The 16,032-nt window shown below is 39.0% G+C and overlaps 1 protein-coding gene across 3 annotated transcripts in view; it reads right to left on the bottom strand.

The window, feature by feature from the left end:
* The window catches only part of SPTLC1 (serine palmitoyltransferase long chain base subunit 1), a 35,158-nt gene extending 19,631 nt beyond the window's left edge, over positions 1-15,527 (bottom strand). For all 3 annotated transcript variants that reach the window (XR_013923548.1, XM_080362937.1, XM_080362936.1), the window contains exons 1-5: positions 15,445-15,527; positions 13,609-13,716; positions 6,112-6,206; positions 2,111-2,204; positions 1,573-1,645 (exon numbers count right to left, since the gene is read on the bottom strand). Coding sequence is in view for 2 of the 3 variants with exons in the window: in XM_080362937.1 (XP_080219063.1) it covers positions 1,573-1,645; positions 2,111-2,204; positions 6,112-6,206; positions 13,609-13,716; positions 15,445-15,507 (433 nt within the window). In the remaining variant the exon portion in view is untranslated. The remainder of the gene's footprint in view (positions 1-1,572; positions 1,646-2,110; positions 2,205-6,111; positions 6,207-13,608; positions 13,717-15,444) is intronic.
* Positions 15,528-16,032: the final 505 nt, after the last annotated feature.

Here is a 16,032-nt window from a genome sequence, read left to right on the forward strand (position 1 = left end):
TCATCTAAATCATCAATAAAGATGTTAAACAGGACTGGACCCAACACTGACCCCTGGGGGACACCACTAGTGACTGGCCGCCAGCTAGATGCAGCCCCACTCACCAGCACTCTCTGGGCCCGGCCCTCCAGCCAGTTCTTAACCCAGCAGGTGTTTATCTCAATTTTAAAATCAATTTTCCATTACTTTTTCTGTAAAAGATATCTCAAATAGCTGAGTATAACAATTTCCTCACTGGTGATGTCATGCAGCAATATCACAGATTATTATACCCTGCTTTGTGAAATGGAGCATTTACCAAAAAAATTCAAGCCAATAAACAGCAACTAAACCAACTGTAAAACATATACAGTTTGGGTCTTAGGATTAGACCTCTAAAGATGGCAAGAAACAATTCAAGGAATTTCTCACCAGAGAAAATAAACTTTTAACTAGTCAGTTTCAAATAATTGCTAGAAAGAACTGAAGTGAAAGATTCCACAAAACTTAAAACTGGCTTGGACTCAAAAGGCAGGAGGCATTAGTTCACAAGTTTCTTTGAGTTTTTCAATGTTTTTTGAAAAAAAAGCCTGTGCGAATTCCACCAGATCACTGCTGAACTGTGGTCAGTGAGGAAATCTAGCTTCCTGAAAGATCTCTACTAATCACTGGGCTACCATCACCTTCTTTTGAAATTAATTAAGGTTATAGGCTAATGAACAAACTACAAGATTAATATCAAAGACTCATTTTCACTCTGATATATACACTCCTAACAAATCAAAATAGGTACAGTGGCTGGCTTACCACTTAAAGGACTAGCTTGATTAACTGAGAAAAGTTCAAGTTTGTCTTGAAGGCATGGGAAGCTAACTCTATGGAATCATTTGAATACAATCATGCTCTGAAGAGACTGGAAAAAGACTGGAAAGTTCACAAGATGATGAGTTGATGGTTTTCGCCTGCAACTGTGCGGCTAATTCATGCATTACCCTTTGGTTTCCATGCAGTATTTTGAAACAGCAATACCAGTAAAGAACTATTTCCAGAGACTTATATTTAACAACTTGCTACTTCTTAAAATGAATGAAAGAACCCTCAGTAACACCTGCTTGTGTCACAAAATCTCTAGATTACAACACTAAAGTTATCAGTAAAGGAAAACTTCATTTTGACTACAGTACTATATAAGCTTTACTAATAATCTTTATCAGAGAAATAGGACTGCCCTCTTGTGGTCTACTTAGAAACTTATTAATTCACACTTAAATTCACTATGCAATATTAAATTCTAAAATGTTTATTTTATCTTTCTACTATGGTTACCAAAACTAAAACAGATGATATTTAACTTTGCAACTCTCCTCCAAGACCAGCATTATAAAGAGTAAGTCAACACAAAAAAATAATAAGCAGCAAAGCCAGAAACAATAAACGCTACTAATCCTTAACAGTAACAGCAAGAAGTGTGTTAAAGGGTAACTATTCTTCATACTGACAGAAATAATGTGTTGCTTATATATAATACTATTTTGGCTGACTTAAGAAACCAGCTTGACCACAGTTAAAGACAGATCAAAGAAATGTACTCACCAAAAGTACCATAGAATCCTCTAGGTCCACAAGTACCAACACCATATTTCTTTAGAGATGCTTGTGCTGCACTCTTTTAACAGAAAAAAATTACAAGAAATATTTTTTCATATACTAGATCTCTAAGTCTTCCATATACTTCACACTGACAATTTTGTACCAATGTATACAGGTTAATTCTTGCATCATGCAACATGACCTGCTTTATAGAAATATAATAATAAACTAAATTATACAAATTAATTTAACATCAAAACTATTTCAGACAAGTGTTTAAGAATCATTCACTGTATTCTCATGATCAGGACATTAGATACTAATCTAGCTTGATAATCAGCTAGTACGTAGTAGGTACACCAGACTAAATTCAGTAAAAAGACAAATTCAAATAGCATAAAATTACAAGTTTTATAATCCCCCTTGCTGCTTTAGAAGCATGCTTCCTTGACAAAGACTGTGCCTTCTTAAGTCATTCTTAATGTGAAGATTACATACAAAGAGGAATAACCACAGAAATACAGTAACTGGAAAAACTCACCTTAACTTTTTCATTATCCAAAAGTCCAAGAAAGTTAAATGATGCAAAGTTTATACATTCCTTGCCATTAACAGTGATTATATGGGTGGGAGGACTGGAAAAAAAATGTCAGATCTATTGTTATGAATGAACAGTTGCTATTTTCATAAACAGTCAAACAGTGCTGGAATTTTGTGTTTCAACAGTGAAAGGCACACAGCATTTTTCAAGAGTCCCTCTTTCCACTTCCTCCTGTGCAGCTGCCAATCAATATTTAAGTTCAGTGTTGAGTAACAAATATACTACCATATTCAGCAAAAGCTGTATTCCTGTATTTTAATAAAGAAATCATAAATACCTTCCTGAGATATTTAATGGTTCCTTGTGGAAAACTTAATTCATACAAAGATGATTGCTGAAGCGGCAAAGTAATATCTATTTGAAAGAAGGAATACTGCAAGTAAAAAGGACATTCCATTGCTGCTTACTTTCGTGATAAAAACAAATTTAAAACCAATGTTTTTGTCACAAAGCAAATGCACAATACCAATCTTGTACTGAGTGGGGCTCCTGAAACATAGGTACTAGCTGTAAGCAGACAAAAGTATTGTGTTAACTGTTACCTTAAGTTTCCAATTCTGTTTAATCCATCACAGTTTGAACAACTCATGTAATCAGGAAATACAGAAAGTGTGAAAACACTCAATATTAACAAATAAACAAGAACAGCAAAAGGCCGAGACATTTTCTGTCCTAAAAAATTATGATTCCTAAAAACAGTTATTAAAAATAGCTATTACCCGTTTAAACACAAACATCACATCTGTGTGCTGTATTCTAAAGCAATCCAGTTTTGGCAATTATACACTTCAATACTACAAAATCAAAAGTTACAATTAATCACTCAAGAGTGTTGAGAAGTTTCAAAGCCAAGCCAAATACAAAACCTTATGTCTGCCCATTTCTGTATGCGTTGTCAAATATTACAGATGAGATCATATACTATTCCTCAAACACAATAGTTTCAACAAGCTTTTCCCATGTGGAAACTAGTACTGAGCAATTTTCACAATCAAAATTAAACAGGGCTGCTCAAATACCAAATGTCTGTGCAGAGCTGCTCCAATATTCCAATGGGCATCTTTGGAGTGCAAAGCAAATAAACTGTAAGTCTAAGCTATTCACTACAAATTAAGAAAAACACTGAACTGCCTGAACTTCACTTAAAAAACCTCCACGATTTTGTTTCGTATCAGTTCACTTCAAAAATTAAGCACGTTGCTTCAACCAAGTAATTGCAAAGCTTGCAAGCAGCTTTGGAAAGCTTTCTGCTAACACGGTGCATGTGCCGTGCATCTTCATTACTGTCATTCCATGACATTAAATGGACACAAGGTCAAGCAGACTCCACAAAGGAGCAGTCCTGCATTACAGCTGAGCATCTTCTGCATAGCAGTAGCATATCATACAGATGCACAGCACCTTGTCTTGGAGAATTCACTGCCATTAAAAATACACCTGGATGTACTCCTCTGTCTTGCTCATCAATGAACTGCATCAAATGCTGCAAGTCCTGTTACATGAAACAACTGCTTAGGTTCACAGATAATCACAAGAGTAGACCAGCATCTATCCATTTTGGCATTAACACAAGGTTCAGTATATTCCCAGCATACTATTGAACCTGGTAAATTTAAAACAAATTGCCTCCACAGCTCCACATCTCAAACCTAGAAAATACACTCATGTTCATCAACAACTTGCCCCTAACAAAGCTGCAGCCCTCATAATATGGCCACACTTTGCTATCAGAATTTTACCCAAACTTCTAAAGGAACACTCATGCTTAGGCACTAAATATTCATACAAAAGTTTATTCCAGTGAATAATTATATCCAAAACATGGATGCTAACAGAATCATAAACCCTTCCTTTCAACATCAAAAACCACAAGTCTTTGCAAAAGGAAAAGAGTGAAACACTTAATTTCTTTCACATTTCTCCCTTCCTCTAGTACAATACAGTTCATTAAGTATCATGGTTAGGACAAGATCGAGCTGGAAGTGTAAATAAAACTGTAAATAAAAATATAAATATAAATTTCAAGCTACATTCAAAGAACTTGCCAGTAAGTCCTTCAGGAATTGTCTTTTAAGGACTGAAAGCACTCCATCTGTATTGGGACGTCTCACTCATCTCTTAAGTGTTGTATGTATTGAAAAACCAGCCACAGAAGATTATAAAGTTAATCATCGCCAGATCATTAGTTCCTTTTTATTTTAAAGCAAAATGAGAATCAGCATGGAAATTTTGCAGACATACTGTTTCAGGAAATAGGTTTACATTTTCTGAACCACATCTTGTACAACTAATCTATCATGCATAGATTAGTTCACAGAAAGGGTACCACAAGATCTAACTGATTTCTGGACTGTGACCGAGCCATTATAGGTAACTTCTTCACCACTGACTCAAGATTGGTCGCTTTTTTGGTTTGGACAATTCTCTGTGTTATTGGCTTTGCTTACCATTTGGTGTTACTGGGATATGCAAGTGTTCAGCAGAAAGGAGCACACTAACACAAGGAGGAAGTCTGCCTTCCCCACACAGCAGGTCAAAATTTTTACTGAAGTATTTCATACTTCCTCAGTGGTTATGAGCCTATCCAGGCATTACTGCAAATATGCAATGTTAAACCAACACATACTAAGATAAGGAAGATCTATGTAAATCGCCGTTCACATGGACTTTAACACACAGAAATCACTGAGAGAAGACTATATCATTAGCATCAATAGGATCCTCTTAAAGTACTAAGTAAAGAGAGGATAGAAATGCTCTTGAGCTGGAATTAGGATGCACTCTCATTTCTGTATTAATTCTGAAACATGGGTTAAGTTTATAGCCCAAGTTATAACTTCGTAGCTGTTGAGCAACATGCAGGACAGTAGTTAGTTGCCAGTTTAAATCTCACAAGACAAATGCCAACTTTTCCCCATAGTTACTATTAAGTTCACCAGTCACCACATATCAACATTCTGTCACAATACATTCCCTAACTGTAAGCACCAGCAAGTTCTGAATAATTTAAATGTTTTCTCAGCCAATCTAAAAGATATATTTGTTCAGATTTTTTTCAAACATCCAACACTTCCTTTAACTCCACAGTACTGCTTGTTTCAAAATTCTGAACAATAATAGGATTGTTCACATCACAGTTGATTAAAATAGGCCTATCTTTCCCTAGGAAGACTTTCCTGTGGTGGCAGAATCATCAAAATGGAGCTCTCTGTGACAGCAAATAATTGTGCTCTGTCACTAAAATATTCTAAATTATTAGTGTCACTAGAGAGGTATTAAGAATGTTTAGATTGTAAAAGTCACTAACATAAAGAAATCTGTAGCTTGTGAAAGAAATTTCAAAGCAATTTCTGAAATACTGTGACTCTTACAAAAGTCAGCACCCATTTTAAAAGCATTGTAACACACAAGAAAGTAATGCTGAGCCATAATTTCCTCAAAAAACAACTTTGCCACCAAGCATCTCCACTCCTGATTGGCCAAAGAGAAACAACTTTTCATGAATTGCCAAGTGGCTGGCCACAGTATCAGTTTCTTCTGAAGTGATTCGTGATGATACAGTTTTCCCCCAACCTCTACATAGAAGGTGGTAACCATTTTGGGGGGCTACATATTCAGAAAAATGACACAAACTGCTACTAAACAATAGAGAGCCATAATGAAGGCAAAGTTATAGTGCCCCTCTTCGCACCCCAAAATTAAAAAAAATAAAAAAAGATTACAACATTTAAAGAAAGACTTTCTTAATAAGGTAGTCTTGATGATGTTGTAAAACCCAAACCATCTCTTCAGTGGCAAATTCAGTCCTGCTGTCCAAAAATGCAATTCATTTATGAAAGGTTTTAAGGACATGGAAATGCTTAGTACAAAATACACTTAAAAACAGAGATATCAAGTCTTTCAGTTGAAATAAAAACAAAATTTGTTTTGGTTACACTTACCCTGAAACAACATTGTAGTTGAGAGCTGGATGATCTTTTGGTACAGGAGATACAAGAGGCTCTGGCTGCCATTCTTCAATCAACTCTTCTTTTTCCTGAACAGGAGATAAGAAATACTGCTCAAAAAGGATTTCCACTAGAAAAGAAATTTTTTGCTAATACCAGTTAGTAATAGTTGTATAAGAAATGATGTATGCTAATAGGTATCACCTTTCTGAGACACTTAGAATTTATATTATCTCTGTACGTTCAACTGAGGGTCTCTGAATTCTTCAAAGGGAAAGGGATATAAAGATAGCCCAGCATTAAAGATCTCATATGATGATCAAGAGAAGAGATAGTAACTTGGTGTCCCTGCCAAGGTTTATCAATACTATTTCACTCAATCTATTAATTATTAAAATCCTCCTCTACAGTCTATGTAACTGAATATGAATTACATAAAAATTGAATATAAACTGCCTCACTTTACATTCTCAAGTCTTCAACAGTGCTGTTTAAACAACCATGGCATTAAAATACTTGGCAAAGTAACACACATGTGAGCAGGACACAATGGAGAAAAACTGCCAAACACTTAAGAAATGGTAACAACTACTAAATCACTTATCTGACACCTAACCACGGAGGAATACTGAATGTATATTCATTTTCAAAGTGCTTAAAACTATCTGGAAAACCTCAGCTAGATGATTTTCCAAAGGACATGCAGTGGACCAGCATAACAGGTGCATTAGACTAGTTTCACACAAATTAGCAACCACTCAGGCAAATCACCAACATCATCCTTCATACCATGAAAGCAGAACTTTTCCAGAGGATTATTTACTAACACAGCAAGACATATCTGATGTTAACAGACTACTTTGGAACGGTATGAATACAATGGGTTTTTATTGTCTACTATTTCAAAAAGCAGTAGAATTTTTAAGGCTACTTATTTCAATACCAAAATATAAATTCAGCAAACATTTTTTGAAAACACCACAGAAATACATTTTTCCATTTTTGCTTTTTTTCCAAACAGACTGTTCAAAGCCTTTGATGTAAAAGCCAAATTAAGATACGAAAAAATTACCTACACACAACAATACAATTAGTATCCTGCATTTTCATAGCTTTCCATTTACTAAGCTAATTAATAACTTTGTTTCCAGATATTTCCAAAGTATTAATTAATATCCCAGGAACTCCACAGAGGTCTATTTCAAAAAAAACAACAGGAAATTTCAATAGTCTTGTATTTCATAAAATACAACTTTTATACAAGCATAGTCACTTGTGTTTCTAATATTTTGCAGAGGTTCTTTAAATACCTTTTAATTGAACTTTCTCATGTTAAATTTCCTACTGAAATTTAACCCATGGGACATATCTTTCAAAAGAAACAAAATGTCATTAATATGTGCAACAGAGCTGAATTTATCCAATATTTTGAAGTGGCTCCACTTATGTTAGAAAATGTGCTTACTTTCTTTAGCCACCACAGGACAGACCCCAGCTGGAGCCTTGTACACAATATCGAAATGCTACGCAACATACATACTGCTACATGTGCTACATTAAACTAAGGGGTTTTATTAATTTATCCTGTAATAGTGCCATCTTGTAGAAGGTCTAATAGCATATTTCAATGCTTCAATTAAAAAAATCCAAGCGGATAACTGAGGACCAGAGAACAGAACAATAATAAATTAAGCTTGTGTAAATACTATTGACTATGATTCATTGCTGCATTCTATTATCAATCCTCATGTTTGACGTGACTCCGCAAATATCTCAAGAACCCTACAGGAAAAGATTTCCAGATGATGCACTCTATCAAGATGAATATGCACTACAGTACCAAAATGGTGGAAAAGGAGCGCCCAAAGTCAGTTTTATCTCAGAGAAGAACCATAACCCTGTATGTTAAACTCCATGGATCCAAGAAAGAGAGTAGCTATTCCATCCTTGTCTCAGAACAGGTACTAGTATGCATCCCAATCTTGTGTTTCTATTCGAAAAACAAAATCAAAGATGTAATTTACGACTAAGTGTGCTGACCCACATCACCACAAGCCAGCAGCTGCTACAGTACAGTCCTCTCACAGACACATACATGTTCCTGTTCCTTGTGTTGAGATAGGCAGCTACAAAACCAGACAATAACCTTGTTCAGAAAAATGATCAAGATGAAAACTAACTCAGCAAAAGCAGGATGGATATACAACATAGTTCCAACCTAGACTGGCAGATGGTACTGAGCAACCATATCCTGAGTTACCATTTCCCAGTAGTATCTTACACCTTCTCACAGGAGTTCAGAAAGACTTCTGAAAATCAGAAAGTAAGATTTACACTCATGCAACCTTTCCTCTGTTCCTGTGACAGTTGTGTTGAAATGCCCCACATCCCTGACAGATGGAGCAGCTTGCACCAATCATCTTGTGTTCATTTTAGAGCACAGGGTGGGGGGTTTTTGTTTGTTTTGGTTGTTGTTTTTTTCTTTTAATGAGAAAGTAGAATAAATCAGGTGAGAAGTGGTACAGCCTGTCAGTTATGGAAGGATAAATAAGGAAAAAATTAGATGACATCAAATGCCTAAAAGGAAAGGACTTGAGAAGAATGGTGTTTCTTCTTTTTAAAACCTGAATGCAAACAACACTTGAACAGCTTTTATACAACATAGTTCAAAGGCACAGTAGGCAACATAACATACCTTTTCTTCAAAGATGGCAGAACTAAATCTGTGTAAGTATGCACTCCGCTTTTTCATTTACATCTAATTTTTTGAACTAAGGGTACAAAAATGCCACTAAGCAGCTTAGCAACCAATACACAAATTCAATTGAAATATTTTTTCCACAGAGTCTAGTAGAAAGAAAAATATTATTTATAGAAGGACGCTGTTTAGCTACAATAGATGAAGACAGTACAACTGCAGTTGAGATCTGTGAACATCACGATAATGAGCAATACCTAATTAGTACTTCTCTCTCCCATTTGTACTAAGTTGCAAGAAGTTTCCAATCTTTCCTTTGAAATGTTTGTAGCACACAAACTAACAGCAGAGGTGCCAAGCCACAGATGATATGTAGCAACATCGTGATGCTTTTCTTACCACAAAATAAGATCTACAGCAGAAGACTAATTCTCATTTCAAACAATACCACTTTACTAATTCTAGCTCACATTCATTCTCCTCATCTGTTACATGGCATTTTGCTTTTTCATGGACAGAGGAACATAAACAACAAACACATCTTATGTCTCCTCTTTCCACATGTAGTTAGCACAGGCAGTAGCTTCTATCATAGAAGTTCCCTCATTATGGTGGGAGACTGGAGATGTTGGTGATTAAAATGAGTACAAATCTCAACCTAAAACAGGCATCCACACTGCAGATGGGACAGTCCACGCCCTTTCCTCCTTCCATTCACCAAATATCTTAGTACACTGGTCCATCCTGATGATGGTTCATGACCATCTTCCTCTGAACAAAAAGACAGAGCAGAGGCAGACTTTCGCACAGTGACCTCACATCCAGAAGAAGCACTTTTATCTTCTGCCTTCCGAAGAGGCACCAAATTTCAGAACAATAATATTAATTGTCAAACACACAGAGAAACCAGATTTTCATTCACAATGTAACATCATAAATGTGTGGTTATTCTCTTGTTTCTCCTCAGTTCAAGCTACTGGAAATATCCACTTGATGAAAACAATTAACTCAAAACTTTCCACTTCCACTCTCTTGGGCTGTAACGTAAATGAACTCATTTCTCAGCTCTTCCTCTTTCCCTTTTATAAATATTTTTAATTTATATGAACACAAATGTTAAATAAAATACAAGTGTCAATATAAAATTTCTAAAAATTCTATAAAATATATAAGCATTTTAAATATATTAAGCTAAATATATACACACATATATATAAATAAAATTGCTTTAGGTGGTTATATTTTACTGGTTCTGGTTTTTACTTTTTAAATGTCAGATACCTTGGGTAAGAGAAACACTTTAGTATAAACACATCCAACCCAAATTATTTCAATAAGTTGCATTGTTCACCCTGGCTTTTTAGAAAAGTTAGCAATTATGTTCAAGAAGATAGTTCATGGTTAGCACTAGTGCTTTGAAACAGTGTCACACATGCATCTGTGTCAATACCCAAAGATCAATTATATTTTTTACTTGCTGGTTGTCAAGTAAAAGGTTTTTAATTTCACAGTAGTTATAGAATCACATATCAGCACAGCACAAACTGGCACAAACAATGGGCATGCTAGTTAGAAATTTCTCTCTTTCAAGCTATGCTAATACTTAAGAGAATCTTCACCTACATAGGGAGTCTTAACTCAAAGTGACTTAAAACCTTTATAAGAACAGACAACATCTCCTCTTCCCTCTAGAAGATTGATCTCTCAAGGCTACTCCTGCAAGAGAGAGTTCTTGTGGCCTACAGTAGTTCACAGTCATGCATTAAACACTTGTCTCTGACAGGAACTTTTCAGCTTCCTGACTAATATTGCTGTAATAGAACTGCTCCCACGCTATTACAGCAGTGAAAATTCTAAAAACAAAGAAAACAAATATTACGCCCATCCATAAATGGTGAGGTGTGTCTCCTAGTAAGACTGCGGCAATTTTGAGAGAAAAGCTCAGTATCTTTTACTGCAGAGCAAAAGACATACATCTGGAGGGCACCTTGCTTTCATACAAATGGGTGTTGGCTGCAGAGAAAGACTGTGGCCAAATGATGCCATGCAACCTCCCATAGCCCACTGCAGTCTACAGTGGTACTTTGCTGCTTTACATAGATTTTATTTTGGGTGAAAAGCCCACACAAATCTGTATGTCTAGCACCCTGTCTGGCAATAGACTTATTTGTACTTCCCAAAATCCCAAACCATCATGAACTCAGAGTCGCAGAGAAGTACTCCACCTTTTTAGTTAATGATTTAGGAGTTCTCATTATTTTAGTAATAGAACCAATAAGAATAGATACAAACACTGTTAAAGGATAACAGACAGTTGAAAGCTGATTCCTGCACTAGATTTTATAGCACTCTTGCTACAGAACCCAGAGGCCACCTTCAGGGTGTATTTCTTCACTGTTCTAGAAGTATGACTCCTAAGTGGACTAGGTTGCACAATATCTCATCTACCTCTGGTTCCCCAGGACAGACTGGTCCTGACAGATCACATTAAAATGGCAGTAGTGGTATTCTTCAGCTCTGGTCTGGCAGGATCTCCAACAATAATTCACAGAGAAGCTCCAAGTATCATGAGTGGCTGACATGAAGGCAGCCTGAGCTGGCCTATCTCCAGTGCCTGTACCTGAGCAACCCAGTATTTCTTTCTGGTGTACCACAGCATGAATAAAACTGGAACAAATCAGAAGGCAAATCAGTAGTGTCCACACTGAACAACTCGCATGTTATGACATGCAGCTCAACACGCACACAGAAGCCTGGCTGTGTGTGATCTCGTGTGGTACAAAACAGACTGTACTGTATTCTTCACAGCAGCTCATACAGGTCTGTGTTTTAGATCTGTGACTAAAACAATGCTGATAACACACTAATGTTGTAGTTCTTGCTGAGCAGTGTTTGGATAGTGTTAAGGCCTTCTGCTTCTCACTTGGCCCCAACAGTGAATAGATTGGAGGGTGCACAAGAATCTGGGAGGGGACACAACCAGGTAGATGACCTCAACTAACCAAAGAGATATTCCATATCATACAATGTCATGCTCAATCAGGCAGTGTCCCAGGATCCACGTCCCTGCTTCCACCACCTCCGCATTTCCCTCTTGCCCTTTAGTTTGACCACCAGGTCTCCACTCAGCCATGCTGGCTTCTTGCCCACCTTACCTGATTTCTTATGCCTGGGATAGAGAGCTCTTGTGCTCAATGGAAAACATTCTTAAAAATCGGCCAGCTCTGTTCTGCTCCCTTGTCCCTGAGGGCAGTTTCCCAGGGGATCCTGCTGACTAACTCCTTGATGAGCTGGAAGCTGGCTTTACTAAAATTCAGGGTTCTACCTTTACTTTCCTCTTCACCTGTCCCACATCCCCCAGGCAAACTCCATGAGCGTGTGATCACTGCAACCCAGGCTGTCTCCAATCTTGATGTCATAGATTAGCTCATTTGCATTGGTGACCATTAGGTCCAGTATCACGTCCCTCCTGGTAGGGCTGTCTATTTATTACCTAGCTCAAGAAGTTTTCCTCAATGCACTCCAGGAGTCTCCTCGATTGCCTACAGCTCATCATGCTACTTTTCCAGCAGATGTCAGGGTGGTTGAAATCCCCCAGTAGGACAAGAGCCTGCTAGCCTAATGTCTCCTGTTGCTACAGATGCCTCCTGTAGATGGAAAGTACTTCCAAACGTACTTCCAAAGTAAGAGTAGTCCAAAAAGAGGATACTGCCTGCAGATTAGCTCACACCTACAGCGTTGTGCCTCCAGACCCTACATCCTGTTCACTGATTTTGAAACACATTACATTGAGCTCACATACTTAACATGTATCCTCAGCGAGAGTAAGATCAAAAGCATGCAAGCATGATATAGATGGGAAATACAAGGTAAAATAAAATACCTATAAATCTATTTCAGAAACTTCCCCAGTACCATGAAGAAATTCTAGTGGTTTAGTCAATTCATAAAGGTTACAATTCCTCTGAAGCTCTAGCAAATTAAGCTTGTTTGTCATATGGGACTTCAGATCATTCAGATCAACTCCTTACATACATAGGCTGGTAGTCACATTGCAATACATTGCTATAGTTCACCTTTGACTGAGAATAATCCATGTGTCCTTGTTTGCCTCACTATTTCACATTCAGAGACTGCATCCAATCATCCTTTGAATATATCCAATGGCATCCTCTCACATTATGCAGCAAGCCAAATTATAGGCCATGTCTCAGACAAACTAGTCCAGGGACATCTTCAAAACAAACTCTACTCATTCCTGATGATCTCCAGTCAGAAATCATGGAGAAATTCCAGTTTCCATCAATAATTACAGCATTCTTTTTTTGAGACAACTAGATTGCAAAAGAAGAAAACTGCCACTATACTACAAAGTCTTCTATAACCTACTTAACACCATAAACTCTCAGAGTTATTACTCACAGATACCACATGTACAGACCGATCATTTTCCTACTCTCTATACTAATTTTGTTTGTTGCGGTTTTTTTTCAGTGTAGCTTCCATTTTTAAAACAAAGCCATCCACTGAGCAGAGCTTATGTCAGCTTCTCATAGTTAAGCCATCATGGTCATATAAATTCTTTTATATTTCTCAGACTCTCAATCACGGTGCTATTTTAAAAGCACAAACTGAAGCATTTAAGCAATAAGTAGTTCCTTAGTCCAAAGTAAGCTTACACTTTGAAATCCTAAAAAAAATCGGCACAATTGATTATGCAGCAGTGGTCCAACAGCCAAATATATCAATAGCTATAAACTGTTTCTCTAAAGAAAAGTATTTTTCCACAATACCTTAGGTGTTAGATCAGATCGCTCTTGAAGCTTATATGTCTTTGAGAAAAGAAGTCTGATTATCCATAGGATTAGAATTCCTTCCAAAATGAGATGATAAGCAGGAGCCTGAAAATAAAAGCATGAAAATAAGTCTATACAGTATTCTATTTGAATCAGTGCAACACTATGCAACAGTTTCTTTTTTGCTAGTTTCACTCAGAAAAAAAAGACAAAGCTGATCATCAGCTACTGTGTATCTCCAAATCAGTAAAAATTATAATTATATGAAAGTGGACTGCTTTGTAACTACTACTTGTAGCTGTTAACTTGAGTTTGAATAGATTTATTCTGTTGTTAATAAAGAAGGCACACTCTAAACTGATAAGCGGCTTCGGTTCCACACACGCACACAAACTGAATATTGAGAGTAAAGGCAGATAAGCCATACGGGTTGCACCAGTACCTGTAAAAGTGGAAAGGTTTCACAACAAGCAGAAGTCACCTGAGAGCTTCAATGTCACCTGTACACATCAACTTCAACCCTTCGTTCTTATAATTTATAGTCCACCAGCATCGACCAGCTTCTATAATTTACAAAGAAACCTAATCCTGTCCTCATAGCCCATTTTTGTTAGTTTCACAGGCACTTAGAGCAGGTATAACCCAATACTGTCAAGAGAAATAGTTTTGCCCCTGTGTCATTTACTCTCTTGTGTCTACACTGTGGATGTCTACTACTTTTAAAAGACTCAAAGTGCACACACACTATTGCACTCCGTCTTCAACTCAGTGGAACAGCTCCCACACATCAGCGTATTTTGGTGGGACCTGAACTGCCAACAAAAGTAAGTGGAATGCACCACATATCCAAAAACTAAAGGAAACTGCACAGGATTTTAAAACCAGTTAGAAGTTCTATGGCATATCCAAATGCAAATGGCAAGTTTCTCATCTGCAGAGTACTTTTCAGTTCACCAAACATATTAAAAATACATGCGCATACCATGATACCTAAAGAACACATAGTGCAGTACAGGTCCATACAAACTACTTTCCCATGCTTTTTGGTGCCTACAATTATCCTGAATTCAGTGTACTAGACTGTGCTACCGTCTGCATTAGGTAGGCACTCCCATAGCTGTACTGCAAACCCTACTATAAATTCTCAGAAAGCTACCAAGCTTTGCCAAAGGAAGGGTGTAAACAGACTGTTGATACAAGAATACTGCTTATCATCAGGACATCCTTTTTAATACCATGAAACAAAGCCTGGATACAAACATGTCATGCTGATCCCCTCCACGAGACAAGTGTAAACATTTAAAAGTTGTTTCTTCCTCTTTAAATAAAACTTGTAAGTTTCAAACCCTGAATGCTGTGAAACTTATTAAGGTTTAATGCTCTGGTATAAAGACTAAATGTAGCTTTATAAACTTGAACAGAAAAAAAAAGGTAAGTGCGTGCATCTACTTTTTCGATACACAAACACCGTGCACATGTGCTCGCGGTTCCGCGAGTGCGCTGTCAGGCAGGCGGCACTGGTCGAGTCAGCGCGGGGAAGGGACCGCACCGCCTCCCCTGCCACCGAGCGAGGCTGCCCGGCTACCAGCCCCCTGGCAGGCCCGGGCCCACCTTCCCGCTCCCTGCAGCCGCAATCAGCGGCTCACGGGCAGCGGCGTCCCGACACTCGCCAGCCACGGGGCGCCACGGACCCCGCCCGCCTCGACGCCGCCCGGCCCGGCGGCAGGATCCCGGCGGCAGGACCCCTCCGGCACACCCACCCCCTCGCTCCCGGCGACGGCCGCCCCGCGCCGGCGGTCGGGCAGCACTCCGGGCCCGCGCCCCTGGCCGCACCTCGTAGAAGGCCTGCACCATCTCCACCAGCACCCACTGCTGCCCCATGCCCGTCGCCGCCATCGCCGCGCCTGCCCACTTCCGCCTCCGCGCCGCGTCCGGGCGTCTCCGCCGCCGCACGCCGGCGTCGCGGGCCGAGGGGCCGGCGCACGGCCGCGAGGGACAGCGCCCCCTCCGGCCCGGCGGAGCGGGGCAGGCGGCACGTCAACGGGCGGAGGGCCGGGCTGTGCAGCCTCGCAGCGGCCGGGCGGTGCCGTGCCGGCTCGGCGCCGCCACGGAGGGCGCGGGAGGAGGCGCGGGCTTCGGGCCACTTGTCGTAAATTCTGTAACGGTGGTTTATCGTGAAACGTCTTTTGTGGCAGCGTGGCCGTCCCGCGGTCCTGCGTGTGGTAACTCCACAGCTGCTGCTCCCATCCTCGCCCCAAACTGCTGCTTGTCCCGGCGGCCCGGTTCAGGGAGCATGGCTGGACTGGGAAGAAGCCCTCTTCAGTGTTAAATAAGTGAAATTAGCTATAAATTGAACTTCTGTAAGAAGCCGAACACGGGTGCATCAGTGCGTAGTTCCTCACTAAATCTCAGACCTGGCCC

The sequence above is a fragment of the Nesoenas mayeri genome, assembly GCF_963082525.1.
Source record: "Nesoenas mayeri genome assembly, chromosome: Z".
Classification (NCBI taxonomy): Eukaryota; Metazoa; Chordata; class Aves; order Columbiformes; family Columbidae; genus Nesoenas; species Nesoenas mayeri.